Genomic DNA, 22,202 nt, shown 5'->3' with positions numbered 1-22,202 from the left:
TCCATATGTTCAGGAATTTTCGGCTGGGAAGCGGGACCCAAATTCTAAGAAGATTCTATAGCTTACTACTAATGAATTTAAAGAGCTTTTCTTTAATAGCTGTTGGAACAAAAGAAAATCTCATTCCATAAAATAATCTAGCAACCCACAACTACGGTACTCAAAGGACATTAGATTTGAATACACAGAAGACTTTACTCCTACTAAGAGTCTCATTTTGGTTGGTTTAATACTTGTTAGCCCTTAAAACATTTTAACGTCTTTCATATGGCTTGACAGACACTTTGTTGACATTCCATTTGCTTCTTTTAATCATATTGCCTGATGGAATCCTGTATACCTTCCATATTTTAGGTAGGCTGCTAACTCCTGTACGCATCGAAATGTTTGATTGGCTGTATTTCTCTCATATCTTTTCTTGTTCTGAGGTCACTAAACTGTTCATATTCAAAAGCATTTATAGTCCAGAGGCAACATATTATTGTTTAATTTTAGACTTTTAAGTCCCTTACTTAATCTGCAAACATGAATTCACTGTAATGATTAATATCATTTTTGAGTCCTTCAAATATTGTCCTAATAAACAAAACAAGCATAAATAAACTTAAATAGCTAATTTTTCACTTATTAATTGATTCACTCATTCAAGAAACAATTATTGAGAGACTTCTGTGAGTTAGGCCACGCCACAAGGATACAGAGATAAATAAAACTTGATCTGCCAGAAGATCTTACATTCTAATAAGGAAGTGAGGTAGGCAAATAATTACAGAAGAGTGAAATGCAGATAACGGTTTGTGTAAAGTGAACCAGATGTGCAGAAAACATAAACAGAGGCTAACTGTGTCTCAAGGCATCAAATGTGGCTGCTCAGAGCATATAATATGGTCTCATGTGAAAAATACTCATCATCAGGAAGAGAACAAAGGGAAGACATTTTAGATACCAGGGAAAATAAGCTATAAAAGCATAGAAACACCATAAAATATTTAGGAATGTTTGTGGAAAATCTGGATCAATCAGGAAGTCGTAAGTTACTGGGTACGTTCAGTTCACGAAATGAATGGTGGATCAGTCCTTGAGGAACCTTGGATTCCGTTTTACACTAGTGATTTTCAACCTATTTCATACTTGGCACTCATGGAGAATGTCTCTTTTTTAAATTTATTTTTTTAGAGACAGGATCTCTCTCTGTCACCCATGCTGGAGTGCTGTGGCACAATCATAGCTCACTGCAGCCTCGAACACCTGAGCTCAAGTGATTCTCCCACCTCAGCTTCCCAAAGCACTGGGATTACAGGTGCCCGGCTGGAAAATTCCAACGTTTATAGGCATCCAGTGGTAAATAAGCTAGCCATCTCCTGGGAAGAAATGTCTGGCCTAGAAGGTTAGCTACCCCAAGCCTCACTCAATGAACACACACGCATACCAGGGAATGAGAGAATTGATACCTTGTCACATCTGTACCCACTCAGGTCACACCACTTCAGATGCTCTGCTGGATGATGTGGAGCAGTGAATGGATTTAATCTTGGGAATGATATGATCAAATTCAGTTTTCTTTGAACAGTAATTCATAGAAAGAGAAAAGGATTTATAAAAGAGATCTCAGTGAGCAAACAGCATTTTCGATGGAGATTGTCCTAGGAAAGAGAGAAACAAAAGTAATAATAGGAGCTATAAAAAAAGAAAGTATTTCAAAAGGGAAATGTCGAAAACTGTGAAAGCAGACGGTAAAAAGGAATTATGAAGAGACTTCAATGCCAGCAAGCATTTGTTACTTGATTTAAAGAGCAAAGTAAAACATTGGCTAGACTTAAATAAGAATAATTAAAAAATATATTGTGGGAAAAAGCTGGATAACTGAGAAAAAATGTATTACATAGGAAAGTAATTTGTCTAAAACTATTTAGGCAAACTCTCAGGATTGTTTTAAGCCTCATACCTTTTTGACCATGATTTTTTCTCTCAGCCATTCTATTCTGCTTCATTGACTCCAAAGAGTTTAGAAATTCATTATCCCATTATGTAAATATCATACACTATTAGAAAATTTTAAAATGGGAAAAAATTGTCAGCACTGAGTATGAGAAACATCTAATTCCAAAGATCTGGACTCACAGTGGGAGCAAAAGCCAGAAGTACAGTCAAATAAAAACGTTGAATAGCTCCAAAAATAGAAAAGGTAGGTGTTTTCAAGAATTTTTTCCAATCTTATTTTCTCCTGAATAAAAGGTTCCTCCAAATGAGCCCAACAATATTGACACAAAGGCCTCAGCCACCAGTGAATCTGAACAGACAGTAATTGAAAAATTATAAAAACTTTGAGAGGGCCTTAAATAAGGCCAAAGCAGCCACTCCATCTAATTACTGAGCTCTTGACAAAGATTAAGGAAGGATTAAGGGCATATCTACTATAGAGAAAGAGAGCACAATTTGTGTGTCTTTAAAAAGAGCTGAGTGACTCTTAAAATAAGAGAAAATGTACTATTAAAGATACTGATAAAGTCTTGTGTGGTGACACACACCTGTAATCCCAGCAGTTTGGGAAGCCAAGGTGGAAAGATCTCCTGAGGCCAGAAGCTTCAGACAGTCTGGGCGACATGGTGAGACCTTGTCTCTAAAAAAAAGGAAAGAAAGAAAAGTAGCAGGGTGTGCTGGTGCATGCTGCTTGGGAGGCTGAGGTGGGAGGATCTCTTGAGCGCAGGAGACTGAGGCTGCAGTGAGCTGTGATGATGCCACTGCACTCCAGCCTGGACAACAAAGCAGGACCCTGTCTCTTAAAAAAAAAAAAAAAAAAAATGCAGACTAAAGTAAGAAAAATAACTTTTTTTTCCAAATGTGAGAAAATCAACACAAAATAGTTTATATCTGTTAGGGGAGGGCTGGAATGGTGAGAGCTGGTGTGTTATAGACATCTTTATTAAGACAGTACAACTCTTGCAACAAAAAGCAATGACAGAAGCTACAGCAGTAGTAAATGCACCCCTGTAAGGACTCTACAGCCTGGTTCCCTGACTCAAGAATCAAAAACCAAATACTAAAGCAAGCACAGTCCAGGGGATCCTAACAGAATAACCAGAATAAGCATATCAGTGAATCTAAAGGAATAACACTGAAAACAATTGGAAAAAGCCACTTTGAGCTACTTACTAAAGGGAGATATTATTTTCAAAGACTCTCTGGAGTGACTTGAAATGACACGACAGGAGAGAGATCTTCTCTCATGGTTTGTGCTACTGGGGAATAAAGGGGGTAGAAAATGAAAGCAATGCCAGTCAAAAGCTAAAGGAAAGGTGAGCAGGATTGTCTTGAGCGCCAGGCGCTGACCCGCCCATGGACTATTCAGCAGCAGCCCTGGAGAGAGGGAAGGAGAGCACTTCCACACGACACTCAAATTCACGAATTCTGCCTCCACGGAGTTTTATTTTCTTTTCTTTCCTAAGAGATCTTTATGCAGACAAGCTTCCTTTCCAGAATACAAGCAAGTCATAGAAGATAAAACCATTATTCCTCAAAATGTGGCACACTAATCAATTTTCCCTTCCAAACTAGCTGCTCATTTTAAATATGAAGAAATCCAACCAAACACAAGTTTGTGAAAGTTCCACAGGGACACAACTGTTCAGCGGATAGCGAGGACAGAATGTTGGAATTCTTACAAATCATTATGTAATCCTACATTAGACAGAGCTTTTGAAATTTTGGAAATAACAGTTAATAGGAGTGTATCCTCAAAATAAGATAAATGTTTAAATAAGTCAGCAACAGCTTGTTGTTTACTGCATGCTTTCTGTGTGCCGCCACTCCATTGCCATTATCTTGTATAAGGTAATGACACCCTGTGAGGCAGCTATTGTCCTCATTTTACAGATGAGTAAACTACGATTTTTTTTCCCAACTCACATAGCATGTAAGAACTGCAACTAATATTTAATCCAGATATTTTGGGCGCCAAAATCCAAATGCATTCCAAAATGCAGTAGTACCTTTCTTTCCAGAATTTTGTTAACAATAAAGTTCTTCATAAACAGGCTAAAAAACATAGATACATATATAGAGAGAGAGATATTAGTCACTCACTAGATTAAAACCAGAATATTCATATTCAAATATTGAGTGATAATATAAAGTACTGGCACAATATAGAGAAAATAATGGATTAGCCCACTAAAATTTAAGTGGATATGTGGAGGCACATGTAAAAGAACACACTCAATAATCTTCTCTCAAATCAATTGTCTCAGCACAGACTATTTAATATGTGAAGCTTATCATTAGAATAACAGAATTTCAGAATCCAGTTCAAATACTGAAAAAATCTAAAAACAAAAAATTTAAAAACAAAAACTGTGTTTCATTTTAATAGCTGCAGAATTCTATATGGCTATTCAATGAAATTATGAAATAGAAGAATACACTATTGTTAAAGTCTGCCTTGATACAACATAAGAGAATATGACATGACAGATGTTGTGGGTATGATTTTTAAAAAGCAAAAATGTAACCACCACTATTTTCCAAAGACCGGACTTAATGCTTCTTCCTCATGGTAGTGGCTTGCAGAAGAACTTGGCTATCTTCGTGATTTCGCAGCTATATCAAGTGCAAGCACAGGGACTGATTCTGAAGTCAGGGTTGATGTGGTGGTGTGGGCTGTGAGGAGTAGGAGTAGACATCCGCTTCCTTTCCCATCTTTCCTGTTGGTATCCACTGAGCTGTGTAAGTGACCCACTCCCAGTGTGGTCTCAGTTGTCAAGCATGTCCTGCTCTTAGCTGTCAGCACTCCACATGTGAATTACAGTGGAGCCTGGGACTCCATACCAACTTCCTGAGCATCAGAACTGCTGTTTCACTTGTCTTCCATAATCTCACAAATGTCTATATAGCCAACCCTAACTCAGAACCATATACAGAAGGAAATTCCAGGACACATAACTCCAGCTTAGATAAATTAACAGCATACAAAATCACTACAGTTTTTAATAATAAAAATGAAAGCATTACTGTTCTGAAATTATCCCATGGAATCTAAATGCTATAGTGATTTAATACTCATCATTATCCATCTTTAATGTCCCTAAACAAACTTTAGTAGTTAAAATTTTAAACCATTCCGTCTTATTTTTGGACATTTTCTACATTCCACTTCCCCCATAAAATTCTGTCCTAATGTCATATGTTTATTCTGTTAAAAATGTTTTTTAACTCATTATATATTTCTGCAGTAAAAAATTCTTGCAGATTGAAATTCCACTCTCAATGTTATCTTTTCATGAACAAAAGTTTTTAATTTGTATAGTTCAGTTATTAAGCTTAAAGTAAGAAATTCTGTGGTTAGTACTTTTTCATACTTTTTAGGACTTTGCCTAAACTATGTCCCATGAAGATATTCTTCTATATCATATTATATTATATATTAAGCATCTTACGTTGTGATCTATTGATTTTTACATATCATGTGAGGTAGAAATCAACATTCTTTATTTCCTCCATATGTGTATTCAGTTGACCAAAAACCCTTCACATAAAAAACTATTCTTGACCACATTGCAAAGAAAATGGCAGATAGGAGACGGAACTAACTTGCAGCTCCCACTCAGATGGACAAAACAGCATGTGGAGACTCAAATCATGAACTTTTGCTCCAAGAACTACTGCAGGAACATATCAGGAATACTGAAAGAATCCGTAGAGCCTTTGAAAGAAGGGGCTTGCCACTGCATACTCCGTGAAACAGCCGAAAACTGTGAGTGCCCAAAGTGTGAGAGGCGGAATGTCTGTTTCCAAGCACACATCCTCACTGGGAAACTTGAAAATTCAGATCACGGGAGAGTAATTTAACCTTACTACCTAGGGCTGAAATGAATTTAGAGAGCTGAGTGAAATATAAAAGCAGAAGCAGCAGCAGGAAGAGCCCTGTAAGGACTCCTGGCCCCCAAGTAAGATCAGGGAAGCCATTTCTTACTTTATTTCACAGGGGACTTTGGGGAGGGCTGCCAGTGGAATTGGGGAAAAACCACGAGGAGAAAGAAACGCCCTACTAAACTTTGTAATAATTTAAACATAATGTGAATTTTCCTGGACAGAATCTGTAGTGGGGGGGCAAAAGGGAAGTACAGATACAACCACAGAAGCCTCAGCAGGCAGGGAGGGGTGAAGTCTGAAAGCCATGCTTGCTTTCTCAGCAGGGAGGCTCGTAGCCTGGAGCAAGTTCTCAGCCCTGCTTACTGGTTGCATGGAAATAAATTTGGTGCTATTGAGGGGGACATAGTGGGAGTGAGACTGGCCTTTCTGGCTGCATGAGAACTGACTGAAGCCTATCATTGCTGGCTTTCTCCCATTACCCTGGCAACCTGTATGACACAGCAGAGGCAGCCATAATTCCCCTGGGAACATAACTCCCTTGGCCTGAGAACCACAACTCCATACCCCACAGCAGCCACAGCAAGGCCTGTCCAGAGAGGCTGAGCTCAGACACGCCTAACCCTGCCACCACCTAATGGTCTTTCTCTACCCACCCTGGTAGCCAAAGACAAAAGACATAATCTCTTGGGAGCTCTAATGGCCCCGCCCTCAACCTGAGAAAGCTGAGTGCTCCTCCAGGTGACCGTAGGGGAAGTTTGTATCCTCCCTATACTACCACAGCTGATGCCATCTTGAAAGCATCACCTCCTGGCTGGAGGCTAACCAACTCAAACCATAAAAGAACAACTCATAAACGAACAACACTGCCCCGAGAAAGGAGAAAACAACAGCTAATTTCACCACCTGTAACATCCTGGCTAACCAGAGGTCCTGAGTCTTTCCATGTGACAACTTTACTGCCAGCACAACCAGCATTCAGGAAAAGCGGTGCACTAAACAAAACCATAACCAAAGTCTCACACAGAGTCCACTTCACTCCCCTGCTACCTTCACTGGGGCAGTTGCTAGTAATCACGGCTAAGTGACCTGAAGACAGTTCACATTATAGGACTCTTTGCAAACACACCCCAGTACCAGCCCAGAGCCTGGTAGCTCTGCTGGATGGCTAGACCCAAAGAGAAATAACCATCACTGTAGTCAGGCCCTTAGGAAGCCCCATCTCTAGGGGAAGGGGAGAGAGCACCACATCAAGGCAGCACCCCATGAAACAAAGGAATCTGAACAGCAGACCTTGAGCCCCAGATCTTCACTCTGACATAGTCTACCCAAATGAGAAGGAACCAGAGAAACGATTCTGGCAATATGACAAAACAAGGTTCTTTAACACCCCCAAAAGATCACACTAGCTCACCAGCAATGGACTGAAACCAACAAGAAATATCTGTATTGCCAGAAAAATAATTCAGAAGGTTGATTATTAGGCTATTCAAGGAGGCATCAGAGAGAGGTGAAGTCCAACTTAAAGAAATTTTTTCGATGTTACTGGATATGGATGGAAAAATCTCCAGAGAAATAGAAAGCATAAATTTTAAAACAATCACAATTTCTGGAAATGAAGGATTCATTTGTAAGAATAATTGGTGTTCCTGGGGAAGAAAAGAATTCTATAAGTTTGGAAAACGTATTTGAGGGAATAAGTGAGGAAAACTTTTCTGGCCTTACTACAGATCTAGACACCCAAATACAAAAAACTCAAAGAACGCCCAGGAAATTCACTGCAGAAAGATAATTGCCTAGACACATAGTCATCAGATTATCTAAAGTCAACACAAAGGAAAGAATCTTAAGAGCTGTGAGGCAAAAGCATCAGGTAACCTATAAAGGAAAACCTATCAGATTAAGAGCAGATTTCTCAGCAGAAATCCTACAAGCTAGAAGGAAGTGGGGTCCTATCTTTAGCCTCCTTAAACAAAACAATTAGCAGCCAAGAATTTTGTATCCAACAAAACCAAGCTTCATAAGTGAAAAAAAAGATACAGTCTTTTCAGAGAAAAAAATGTTGAGAGAATTTGCCACTACCCAGCCAGCACTACAAGAACTGTTCAAAGGAGCTCTAAATCTTGAAACAAAACCTCAAAATACATCAAAATAGAACCTTCTGAAAACATAAATCTAACAGGACCTATAAAACAATAACACAATGAAAAAAAAAGCAAGGTATTCAGGCAACAACTAGCATGATGAATAGAATAGTACCTTACATCTCAATACTAATGTTGAATGTAAATGGCTTGAATGCTCCACTTAAAAGATACAGAATGGCAGAATGGATAAGAATTCACCAACCAAGTCTCTTCTATCTTCAAGAAATTCGCCTAACACATAAGGACTCACATAAACTTAAGGTAAAGAGGTGGGAAAATATATTCCATGTAAATGGACACCAAAAGAGAGCTGGAGTAGCTATTTTTATATCAGACAAAACAAACTTCAAAGCAACAACAGTTAGGAAATGGCAGGACTTTGAGATAAAAACATCTATCTACCATGCATCCTTGTCATTCCAAATTACAATTGTTTATTTTGCTAGATCCCTTGTGTAACTGAGTTTTTTATAGGCATTTTTCTAAATCTGGAACCTAATTCACTGCTTAACACATTTTAAGTGCTTGGTGCACATTAAGGAATAAACCTTGATTGATGCTATGTCATAAAAAAAAGACAAAAAGGGACATTATATTATGATAAAAGGACTAGTCCAACAGGAAAATATTACAATCCTAAATATATATGCATCTAACACTTGAGCTCCCAAATTTATAAAATAATAACTACTAGACCTAAGAAATGAGATAGACAGCAACACAATAATGGCAGGGGACTTCAATACTCCACGGACAGCACCAGGCAGGTTACATAGACAGAAAGTCAACAAAGAAACAATGAACTTAAACTATACCCTGAGAACAAATGAACTTAACAGATATTTACAAAACATTCTAAGCAACAACTGCAGAATATACATTCTATTCATAAGCGCATGGAACATTCTCCAAGGTAGACCATAAGATAGCCCACAAAACAAGTCTCAACAAATTTATGAAAATTGAAATTATATCAAGTACTCTCTCAGACCACAGTGGAATAAAATTGGATATCAATTGCAAAAGGAACCCTCAAAACCCTTCAAATATATAGAAATTAAATAATCTGCTCCTGAATGATTGCTGGGTCAACAATGAAATCAAGATGGAAACTTAAAAATTGCTTGAACTGAACAATAGTAGTAACACAACCTATCAAAGCCTCTGGGATACAGCAAAAGCAATTCTAAAGGAAAAGTTAAAGCATTAAATGCCTACATCAAAAAGTCTGAAAGAGCACAAATAGACAATCTCAGGTCACACCTGAAGGAGCTAGAGAAAGAAGAACAAACCAAACCCAAACCCTGCAGAAGAAATAACAATGATCAGAGTAGAACCAAATATATTGAAAAAAAATACCAAAGATAAGTGAAACAAAAAGCTGGTTCTTTGAAAAGATAAGTAAGATTGATGGACCATTAGCAATATTAACCAAGAAAAGAGAGAGAATCCAAATAAGCTCAATTAGAAACAAAATGAGAGATATTACAAAGAATAACACAGACAAAGATTATTCAAGGTTACTATGAACATCTTTATGTGTACAAACTAGAAAACCTAGAGAAGATGGATAAATTCCTGGAAATATGCAACCCTCCTAGATTAAACCAGGAAGAAATAGAAACCCTGAGCAGACCAATAACAAACAGCAAGATTGAAATGGTAATTTTTTTAAAAATTACCAATAAAAAAGTCCAGGACCAGATGGATTCATAGCTGAATTCTATCAGACATTCGAAGAATTGGTACCAATACTATTGACACTATTCCACAAGATAGAGAAAGAGGAAATTCTTCCTAAATCATTCTATGAAGCCACTATCACCCTAATACCAAAACCAGGAAAGGATACAACAACAATAACAACAACAAAAACTACAGACCAATACCCTTGATGAACATAGATGCAAAAATCCTCAACAAAATAGTAGCTAACCAAATCCAATGGCATATTAAAAAGATAATCCACCATAATCAAGTGGGTTTCATACTAGGGACACAGGGATGGTTTAACATATGCAAGTCAATAAATGTGATACACCACATAAACAGAATTTATTAAAAACACAAATCAGGCCGGGCGTGGTGGCTCACGCTTGTAATCCCAGCACTTTGAGAGGCCGAGGCGGGTGGATCACGAGGTCAGGAGATCGAGACCACAGTGAAACCCCGTCTCTACTAAAAATACAAAAACATTAGCCGGGCGTGGTGGCGGGCACCTGTAGTCCCAGCTACTCGGAGAGGCTGAGGCAGGAGAATGGCGTGAACCCGGGAGGCGGAGCTTGCAGTGAGCCGAGATCGCGCCACCGCACTCCAGCCTGGGTGACAGAGCGAGACTCCGTCTCAAAAAAAAAAAAAAAACACAAATCACATGATCATGTCAATAGATGCAGAAAAAGCATTTGGCAAAATCCAGCATCCTTTTATGACTAAAACTCTCAGCAAAATTGGCACAGAAGAGACATACCTTAAGGTCATAAAAGCCATCTATGACAAACCCACAGCCAACACTCTACTAAATGGGGAAGTGTTGAAAGCATTCCCTGTGAGAACTGGAACAAGACAAGGATGCCCATTTTCACCACTTCTATTAAACACTGTACTGGAAGTCTTAGCCAGAGCAATCAGACAAGAGAAAAAAATAGAGGGCATCCAAATTAGTAAAGAGAAAGTCAAACTGTCACTGTTCACTGTTGATAAGATCATATACCTAGAAAAGCCTACAGACTAACTCAAAAAGATCCTAGAACTAATAAATAAATTCAGTAAAGTTTCAGGATACAAAATTAATTACACAAATCAGTAGCAGTGCTATACACCAACAGCAACAAAGCTGTGAATCAAATAAGAACTCAATCCTTTTACAATAGCTGATATATATATATATATATATATATATAAACACACACACACACAATATTTAACAATATACCTAACCAAGGAGGTGAAAGACCTCTACAAGGAAAACTGCAAAACACTGCTGAAATAAATTATAGATGGCACAAATGGAAACACCCCATGCTCATGGATGCATAGAATCAATATTGTGAAATGACCATACTTCCAAAAGCAATCTACAAATTCAATGCAATTCCCATCACAATACCATCATCATTCTTCACAGAACTAAAAAAAAAAAAATCCTAAAATTCATATGGAACCAAAAAAGAGCCCACCTCGCCAAGCCAGACTAAGCAAAAAGAACAAATCTGGAGTCATCACATTACCTGACTTCAAAGTATGTTACAAGGCTATAGTCACTAAAGCAGCATGGTACTGATATAAAAATAGGCACATAAACCAATGGAATAAAATAGAGAACACAGAAACAAAGCCAAATACTTACAGCCAACTGATCTTCAACAAAGCAAACAAAAACATTAAGTGGAGAAAAGACACCCTATTCAACAAATGGTGCTGGGATAATTGGCAACTCACATGTAGAAGAATGAAACTGGATCCTCATCTTTCGCCTTATATGCATAAAAAGAAACTCAAGATGAATCAAAAAATTAAATCTAAGACCTGAAACCATAGAAATTCTAGAAGATAATATTGGAAAAACCCTTCTAGACATTGGCTTAGGCAAAGACTTCGTTACCAGGAACCCAAAAGCAAATGCAACAAAAACTATGATAAATAGGTGGGACTTAATTAAACTAAAAAGTTTCTGCACACCAAAAGAAATAATTAGCAGAGTAAGCAGACAACCCACAGAGTTGGAGAAAATCTTTGCAAATTATGCATCTGACAAAAGACTAATATCCAAAATCTACAAGGAAGTCAAACTGATCAGCAGGAAAAAAACAAACAACCCCATCAGAAAGTGAGCCAAGACATGAATAGGCAATTCTAAAAAGAAGATATGCAAATTGTCAACAAACATATGAAAAAATGCTCAGCCTCACTGATTATCAGGGAAATCCAAATCAAAACTACAATGTGATACTGCTTTACTCTTGCAAGAATGGTCATAATTTAAAAATCAGAAAAGAATAGATGTTGGCATGGATGTAGTGAAAAGGGAACACTTTTATACTGCTGGTGGAAATGTAAACTAGTACAACCACTATGGAAAAAAAAATGTGAAGATTCCTTAAAGAAGTAAAAATATATCTGCCATTTGATCCAGCAATCCCACTACTGGGTATCTACCCAGAGGAAAAGTCATTATATGAAAAAGACACTTGCACGTGCATGTTTATAGCAACGTGACTCACAATTGCAAATATATGGAGCCAGCCCAAATGCCCATCAGTCAACAAGTGCATAAAGAAAATGTGGCATATATTTATATACGTGTGTGCATATATATATATATATATAATTTTTAAATACATATATTTATATATTTATATGTATATGCTATATTATATTATATATGGTATATTATATTTTTATTTTATATGGTATAAAATACATATATTTGTATATATATTAGTGTATATATATATATATTTGTATATATATATATACACATACCATGGAATATTACTCAGCCATAAGAGGGAACAAAATAACCTGATAGAATTGGAGATTATTATTCTAAGTGAAGTAATTCAGGAATGGAGAACCAAACATTGCATGTTTTCACTTGTAAATGGGAGCTAAGCTATGAGGACTCAAAGGCATAAGAATGACATAATGGACTTTGGGGAATGGGGGGAAGGGTGGGAGTGGGTGAGGGATAAACGACTACACATTGGGCACAGTGTATACTGCTTGGGTGATGGGTGCACCAAAATCTCAGAAATCATCACTAAAGAACTTACTTGTGTAACCAAATGCCACCTGTTCCCCAAAAACCCATTGAAATATATATATATAAAACTATTATTTCTCTGCTGTCCTATGATGACACCTTTTTCATAAATCAAGTAGATCTATTTTTTAACTCTATTATGTTTCATTTATCTATTGTCCTTTCTTATGTAATGGCATACTCTCTTAATTACTGTAATTTACTTGAAAAAAGTCTTGATATCTGGTAGTATAAGTTCTTCAACTTGGTTCTTCTTCAAGATTGTCTTAACTAATCTTGAGTCTTTGCCTTTTCACATAAATTTTGGAAATCAGCATTTTTATTAAACTGCTGAAATTTTTATTGGGCTTTCTTTGAATTCATAGATTAATTGCTCCACAGATCAGTTGGTATTTTATAATATTGAGTTTCACAATCCATTAATGTTTTATATTCTTCCATTCATTCAGACATATTTAATTTCTCTCAATTACATTTTACTGAATTCAGTGTAGTGGCTTGCAAATCTTTTCAGATTTATTCTCCCCAAAAAATGAATTTTCCCTGTAAACTGGAAATTTTTAAGTGCTTAATTTCTTCTTTGGATGGGAATATAATTTCAATTATTGGCCATCAACATTGAGTAAACATAAATTTATTACAAATCTTGATGAATAAGTCTTAAACATAAAATGAAATATTTGTTGGAAAAGCACCTCTTAATAAAATGAATGCAGAAGTTTTGTTTCAATCAGTTCATGTCCTCATGGATGAATATTAGTTATTGCTAGAATGATAGGCTACCTCAAATACTTCCAATATTTGGTGCTAGTATTTATTTATAGAAACTTTGTTCACAGAAAAAATACAAGAATGGGAAGAAATTTGCTATAACAACGTCACTCAATTTTTTAAAATTCCTTCCTTCCCCAAGTATTTTTTAAGACCTGCTTTGTACTAGACACTGTTTTAGGTTTGGGGGCTATAGCAGGGAGCAAAACATATAAGACCAGACAAAAATTTTTCCCTTATAAAGTTTAACTTGTAATGACAGAGTCTGATAAAAAACGAATTTTTTAAGTAAAATATACAATATAGCACAGTAAATAGTGATAAGTATAAAAGATAAAAAAGTAAAGCAGGGAAGGAGATAGAACATGTGCAGAAGATTGACCCTGTAGATAAAGAGGCTGAGATATGTGCCCTAAAATATGCAATGACCTATCATCTAAAGTTATTTATAAACTACTACTAGCTGATGAGGTTCTTCTTCAATTGTTTTGGAAGCAAAAGATTGAAAGCCAGCTACCTTTTTATTAGTAGCTATTACTTTATTAACATCAGCATACAAAATTAAAACTATCACTTTGTCTGGTGACCGGAAGACTTGTTCTGCCAGGATGATGCACCAAGTTAAGGCTCCGGATGGCTGAGATAAATGCCTGTCCTTGCAAACTGGAAAGAAGATGATTATAGAAGGGAATGAGAGAAGCAAGGTCCAGAATGGCCATACTTTTTCAAAGGCACATAAATTTTGGAATTGAGTCTCTTGAAACTGAACACTCTACATGCCTACACACCATTTAGGAGGTCTTACATTCACTTGGGGCACATCTTCTCCAGTTTGAAGACCACTGGTCTCTTATTGCCTCCCTTCTCACTCCCCACGATGAGGAAGAATTAGGATCCGAGACAGAGCTGGGGAGACTTCCAGACCCTCCAGACTCTTGGGGATTGCCCTCAGTGCTTGTCAGAACAAGTTGCCCTCAAGGACAATTGAACTATATCAGTTCTTCACATAAGTACCTGAGACTGAGGGGGACAAGATAGAGTGGGAAGCATCCATTTTGCATAGTATTGCTGAGTAGAAAGAGGTAAAAAATGTTGGGAAACTCTGATCTGGACAATGCAGCCTCTCGGACTGCATACTCTATTCTTCCAGCTGGAACTGGCTTAACATTGAGCATTTCATTGGTCCTGTGTGCTTCCCTTCAATTTCACATGCCTTGTGAAAGGTGGAGGAGATTTTAAACTTCCTGAAGCATAAAGAGAACAACCATAAATAGTCATAAAGCTGGCACTTGGGCATCATCTCTCTGCTTGGTCAGCTCTTCAGGATCACAAAGTTATTTCAGGCAGGGGATAGCACGGCCCCAACCACCCCTGGGACATAAGCAATGGTTTAAGGCACTGTCAAGTCCACTGTGCCCAGCAGACCCATCATGGTGCCTTGGTGGCCACTAGGTATGCCATAAGCAGCCCCAACTGTGGCCTATGTTTTGGCACAGCAGGCCATGCTTACTGAATGCTCAGATTCTTCAGACAGGAGACAGCAACAGATCAGCGACACTGCAGAGTAGCTGGTCTCTCGTAACAGCAGCAGGTTTTAGTTGCCAGCTACCTCTGAAATAACTAGTCTCTCCTAAAAGCCCTCATTATGGTGGGGTGCTGCAAACTCCTCTCTGCAGTCTTTGAAGGGCCTCTCTGTGTGAACTAAGTTGATGTCAAGCCTCTTCCCCAGCTTTTTCCTTAGGAATTTACATCACGGAACAAGCAAATCACAGTGTAATAGCCCCCATATTTGAGTTCTTCAAATGTTTCTTTAAGATGTTGTTGCTGGAATTGGCAACTTGTAAAACAAATGCTGATTAGAAAAGCCTAATACCTACATAGCAGGAACAATGACGGACCAGAAAGCGAGCTCAGAATAAATGTGTTAATTGCCCCTCAACTTCCTGAGTCTTTTCTATTCTCTGACCTAAACACACTGTTATAGGGGCTCTGCGCTCCTAAACTCGGTGAGGAGGCAGTGTGCAACATAGCTGGAACAAAACAAAACGCCTACGTTCTGGTTAATTATTTGGTGAATATAGTTAAACCTGGGACATAAATGACAGCTTGAGCTCACCGGAAATGGCAGGTTTTTCACTTTAAGTGTGTCAAAGTCAAAGGCAAAAAAGTCTCAATCTGAGGCTCTTAACCTGGAGTCTATAAATGCAATGGGCTGTGAACCCCATGAAATAAAATCATTTAATGGATATAGAAGTGTGCACTTTCTTACAAAGCGGTTCCTCAAGTTTTACAAGATTATAAAAGAGGTCTGTGGTCCTAAAGATAGTAAGAGTCATGACTACATATTCTCAAAACCTTACAATTATTAACCCCTTCCCCTCCTTCACTGAAGCAGCAAACGCTTGCTGAGTGCCTAGGACTTCCACAGTCCCGTGACATCTGCTTTGGGGAAACAAACATGAATTAAAGTTCTAGTGAAGAAAAAGAATTAAATTGATATATCTGAGCTTCTTCCAAGGGCTGGCCAGGCACTATCCTGCATATAATATACATTTTTCTTGTCAATCTTCATAGTAAACCCATTGGAAGTCACTATTAGTGTTAGCCATTGTAGAAGAATTTAATTTCTAATAATGGTCACAACAGTATTTCCTGTCTAACTTCCCCATCAAGAAGTGGGGAGTTGCTGTTCCTGCCTCTTAAGCCCAGGCTGGCTGGGCAGCTGTCCTGACTAATCGAGTTTGGTGGAAGTGGCTCTGAGTGACTTTTCAGGCCAGATCGTAGAAGGCGACACAGCTTCTGCCTGGCTGTATTTGGTTGCTAGCCCTTGAACTCAGCTACCATTTTGCAAGGAAGCCCAGGCCACATGTGGAGGCCCTTGTGGAGAGCAACAATGTCTCCAGCCCTCAGCCCCAGCTAAGCAAACAGCCAACAGCCTGTCCTGACTTGCCTGCCATGTGAACGCACCACCTAGAAGCTGCTTCTGCAGCCTCCCGTGCCCCAGCTAACATTGCGTGCAGCAAAAATAAACCTTTCCTACTAGGCTCTGCTCAGATATGCCAATACATGAGCAAAACAAATGGTGATTATTGTTTTAAGACACTGTTATGTGGTTGTGTGCTATATAGCAATAGATAACTAGAGCAAGCAGCTTGCCCATATGAGCAACTGCCACTTAGAGGTTAAATAATTTGCCAACAGTTACAAAACTAATAAGTGTAGAGCTGGAATTCAAAACAAGATCTGCCTGATACATAAAATCAAGTCAAGAGGATGAAGGAGAGAGTTTATCTGTATCTGTGACTTGGTATTTCCTTTTTTTTTTTTTTTTTTTGAGACAGAGTCTCACTCTGTCGCCCAGGCTAGAGTGCAGTGGGGTGATCTCAACTCACTGCAACCTCCTCCTTCCGGGTTCAAGCAATTTTCCTGCCTCAGCCTCCCGATTACCTGAGATTACAGGCACGCGCCACCACGCCCAGCTAATTTTTGTATTTTTAGTAGAGACGGGGTTTCACCATGTTGGCCAGGATGGTCTCCATCTCTTGACCTCATGATCCGCCTGCCTCGGCCTCCCAAAGTGCTGGGATTACAGGCATGAGCCACCGCACCTGGCCAGTATTTCTTAAAATACAAAGAAATTTGAAGAAAATATAGCAAAAAATATTTATCCTAAAGTGGAAACACAGGCATCTGTTATTTTATATTCTACATTTTTTTGTGTATTAAAAGTGTTTTACAACTTAAAAGTATCTTTTCAAAGATGAAAGCAAAGTACTTATCAAATTTGAAAATATGTTTAAGATCAGACATGAAAAATAAGTTAAACTTTAGATTGTGTTAAGTTGCCATACTTTATAAAACCAGAGGCATTACTAATGTAATGTCTAGATGATAAAAGAAGATTTTGCTTTGATTTGCCCAATTCCAACCTCTCTTTCTTCATCTAACGGTGTTAATTCACGTCTTCGTGCCAATGTTCTGAGCTTTTAGCTCAGCAGAATCTTGAAAAATCCAAAGAGATATGCATAAATGTACAGGAAAATAGACTCCAGCCCACAGAGGAAGATCCAAGTATCGATTCTGGATTTACCATAAGCAGCAAGCATTTCCATAAGAGAAGGGAAACATTAGCACTTAGACTGCCTCTGAGGAGCACAGGAAATTTCTCAGAGCTGAGGGTGACTCTTCCCACAGCCCCCGGAGGGCTACATCTTCAACTTCATGTGACATGTAGTGAATTATTTCTCATAGGAAGCTGCCAGGTTGCCACCTTGCACACGTTGTCTCCTGAACAGCAGCACGAGATGAAGAAGAATCAATTGCCTTGAGTTCCCCTTTGATTCTGCATAAAGTCAAGCAGGTTTGCCATGGCTGAGTGGGGAACTGAATCAGTAGTACTGAATTATCTAATGGAAGCTTCGTTTGTGTGTCCCATAGACAAATAGAAAAGTTGCTATTGGTTGTGTATTTTTTTACAAGTAGAATACAAGTCTGTATTTGCACAGTTGGATGCTGCTGTAAATCTAAAGTAGCTCTGTAATTCCTTCAGTTCTGTGAGAATCCTTGTCAGGAATTGGTGGTGACTAGAGTGAGTAACCACAAAGATATTCTGTTACAAGTAATATTATCTCTTCCAAGAAGTTGCTTGGCTGTGCTGCTGGAAGTTGGCACAGGAAGAAGATTTGAAAGGACTGCAAAGGGGTTTCCTGGCCGCAGGCTCTCCCCAGGGGATCTTTGATGGTAACACCTCAGGTTCTGAGAATGGGTGTAGAGAGCAGCCCACTGTGTGGCTGGCTTTTCTGGACAGTTGATGCCAACTCTTAATTGTGTTGCTTTTTTTTTTTTTTTTGCTAAAATATATTTTTCACTTCCAGGATCTAATAATCAAAGTACATGGAACTCAATTTCACTGTCCTGCAGGCTCCCAGTAAGCTGTGCCCTGATGCTTCCTTCTGTTGCTCCATCTCTTCTGCTGAATAGTGTTCTTGCTGTTATAACTACAGATTTCCTTGGATGTTTTTATTCCAACCTTCCTTTTCTAATACTTTTGAAAACCTGTCTGTACCTTTTCTATTTCTTTTCGTGTTTCATTGAAATTCACACCCTGATTTCCACTGAAGAAAGTACTTAATTCAGCATCTTCCCTTCTATCTTTCTCAAAAAAGTGAATTTAAAAATGCAGTGGCTTTACTTTCTTATCAGTGTAATATGACTGCCTTTCCCCAAACAAAATTAAAAACTGAAGGTCTTTCCTAATGAGTTGTTTTTAAGTCTTTTGTTGTGTTCTATTTCTTAATTTTCTTCATTTTTTAAAGCACTTGATGTCAGTTTAAAAAAGCTTTAAGAATCTGTAAACTTGCCCTCTGTGTACACTTTAATTTGCCCCTTTACTTGAACTCTCATCCCACTCTAGCAAATGGAAGGTATTGATGCATGCATGACAAACTGTTTTTTAATATGAAAACATCCTCATCTTGAGGACTTGGTGGCTTCTGTGGCCAAAAAGCCTCATTGCTCTATCCCATCCATGAAGAATTCTTGATATTTCAGTTTCTTTATTACTTACTTTTCAAAGATTCCTCCTTAATAGTTAAATTTTTTGTAGTCTTGTCTAGTTCTAGAATCTTGATAATTTAAGTTTTACCTGTATGTGATATTTTATTTCTAGAGTTTACAACATTTACATCATGCTAGGTTTCCAATATGCGGAGAAGGTATAGCCAAAAAACAAGTAACAGTTTAAAAAGAAAGAAAAAAACAAATAACAATTAAAAAAAAACACACACACACATAGAAGGTGTGGCTAATTTATAGTGCCATCAACTGCAGGAACCAGGTGTCCTAATTTGGTTAAAACAGTCCTTGCTTACACAAGTTGCCCTGGCACTTTATCTGGTTTAGACTTTGTCCTACATTTTTTAATTTTCAAATGAAATATTACTATTAATAGTTGTATTAGGAAAATCTAGAATGGGCACGTAGACAACTCTTTCCATTTCTACCATAGTCTTATAAAGGTATGTGAGATGCATGAGCAATAAACAGAATCCTTTTTTTTTTTTTTAGTATTATCTTTTAACTGTATGGTTAAATCTGTAAGAAAACCAACAATACCACTCTCTTTTCTCCAAAACTTAAAAGACGCAATATAACTAGCACCTTCCTTTCAAGGGCAGTATGCAACCTGGTCACTGATAAAGATATGTACTTGTATAGGAGTAGTGGAGATGGCTAACTCCTTCCAGTCTCAGGTGGGTGTGGGAGAGGCACTGCAACCTACAGCTCCTACCAGCAACTCTTCCCACCATATCCAGCTGGTAGGATCAGTGGAGAGCACCTGGAAGTGTAGGTTAATGCACTGACACATTAGGAGAAGAAGAATTTCTCAGAGTTAAAATAATGATATCAGTCTTATATACCAGTTTATAATACTGGAATTGTATTAGTTCACCAAATGCTTTCAACAGAACACCAATTAAATTATTTAAATACTTTTAATTTTTTAATCGAGGTCATAGAATTAGCATAAGCCTTTTAAATTTGTTTGTTTGCTTGCTTTGTTTTGTAGACAGGATCTGAGTTTGTTTCCCAAGCTGGAGTGCAGTGGCACAGTCTGGGCTCACTGCAACCTCTGCCTCTGCCCTGTAGGCTCAAACCATCCTTCCACTTCAGCTTCGCAAATAGTTGGGACTACAGGCACATGCCACCACATCCAGCTAATTTTTGAATTTTTTTTTAATGGGGACGGGGTTTCACCGTTGTTGCCCAGCTGGTCTCAAACACCTGAGCTCAAGCAATTCACTCGCCTTGGCCTCCCAAAGTGCTGGAATTACAGGCATAAGCCACTGCACCTGGCTTAGCATAAGCCTTTATTTTATTTCATTTTTTATTTATTTTATTTTTATTATTTTTGGAAACAGAGTCTCCCTCTGTCACCCAGACTGGAGTGCAGTGGCATGATCTCAGTTCACTGCACCTCCATCTCCCAGGTTCTAGCAATTCTCCTGCCTCAGCCTCCGAGTAGCTGGGATTAGAGGTGTGTGCCACCATGCCCAGCTAATTTTTTTATTTTTAATAGGGACGGGGTTTCACCATGTTGGCCAGGCTGGTCTCAAACCCCTGACTTCAAATAATCTTCCCACCTCGGCCTCCCTTATATTGCTGCTAGCAATATAAGCATGAACCACTGTGCCCAGGGAGCATAGGCCTTTTAGGTGTTCATTCTGTCCAAGGTAAAACTCTGATATTATTTTAAACCCTGTCATAATCTAATTAAGTAGTAAATATTAAAGATAAATATATTTATTTTGTGGAAATAATACAATACAACTTTTGTGAAGTACAACATATGGGTTAAAAAAACAACAAAAAATATTCTTACTAAGTTAAAAATTACATGAAGCAGAACTGTATTTGGAATTCAAGTGCACAGAAAAATTACAACTGCATCCTAATAAAGCCACACTATTTTACCAGTGAAAACAGAAATTCAAAGTGTTTTCAAAATTTATATATATATACACACACGCATTTAGAGTAAATAAAATAGAATATTTTTGTGATGAGGCTGATGTTGAAAACAATAAGAACTTCAGCATGAAAGAATATACATTTTCTCTCTTCCCTTCCCTTCATCAATCTGAGTTCTAACTATTTCAACCTTTGAAGAACTACTTTGTAAATCAACCTAAGTTTCTTATAATGTCTGTGAGTATTTTTATAAATGAAGCTTCTACATTTTAGTTGCATTGCATTCAAGATCAATTGAAAAACTTAAATTGATTATTCAACAAACCAAATCACCCCCAAAAAACTTTCAAAACTCTTCATAAATTGCAATAATTGAAGGGTTACAGAAAACATTGAACTACATCCTCACAAAAGCAAAGGAAGACAAATGAGAACTCAAAATGTTGCACAAGAATTGATTTTTTAATCTTATAATTTCCCTTTGAGATATCTTGACTTTAGAAAAGACATTTTAGAATGGAGCCCCAGTTTTTAATTGGAAAAATGTATTTTCTGCACCAGAAGGAACAGAAGTTGATTTGAGAAGGCTTACAATTTTGTAGTGTCTATATTCAGTGAAAAGAATCATAAATAGATACTATTTATGGGCTTTGTCTTATAAAATTTTTGCCAAAAAATGCTACTCTGTATGGAGGCAAAATTACAGTATCTGGGAAAATATTTGGGCTAAAATATACTACACATATCCTCCATTTAGCAAACTTGCTTGGCATTTACACACACACACACACACACACACACACACACACACTCCTGAGAGTTCAGTTTTCCTACATGCCTGTATGCCTGTTAATGTTAGAGTGCTGTAATACAACCAAAGCTTGGTTTAAAGTAATTAGTATCTTTAATGGACTATGAAACAGGAGAAACAAACATCATACATGTACATTAGAATTGGGAGAAGAAAAGATTGAGGCTTTGACCAAACCAAAAGAAACTGGGAAGAATATTACAAAGGATGAGAAGTATATACAGACAGCCAGTTACTCTGCCATTAGGGAGGAAACAAAACCTTTGCAAAAGGCAGTTGCCTATTTTGGGGGGGTGGCTTGGGGACAGAAGGCATGGAGATAGATTGTGTGGCTTCTCAAATGCCTTTCTAATAATGCAATACACATTCTTAAGGA

The 22,202-nt window shown here is 37.8% G+C and overlaps 1 protein-coding gene across 4 annotated transcripts in view; it reads left to right on the top strand.

The window, feature by feature from the left end:
* Window positions 1-22,202, top strand: part of NKAIN3 (sodium/potassium transporting ATPase interacting 3) — a 706,346-nt gene that overhangs the window by 638,155 nt on the left and 45,989 nt on the right. Inside the window, exon 6 of one of the 4 annotated variants that reach the window (XM_058444123.1) lies at window positions 14,139-15,478. The exons of the other annotated variants lie outside the window; for them this stretch is intronic. Coding sequence (XP_058300106.1) covers window positions 14,139-14,170 — 32 coding nt within the window. The 3' untranslated portion in view covers window positions 14,171-15,478. Of the gene's footprint in view, window positions 1-14,138; window positions 15,479-22,202 lie in introns of those variants that run through there. 4 annotated transcript variants of the gene reach the window in all.

Source organism: Hylobates moloch, unplaced genomic scaffold (assembly GCF_009828535.3).
Source record: "Hylobates moloch isolate HMO894 unplaced genomic scaffold, HMol_V3 SCAFFOLD_9, whole genome shotgun sequence".
Taxonomy (NCBI): Eukaryota; Metazoa; Chordata; class Mammalia; order Primates; family Hylobatidae; genus Hylobates; species Hylobates moloch.
This window is presented reverse-complemented; position numbering and strand designations above follow the sequence as displayed.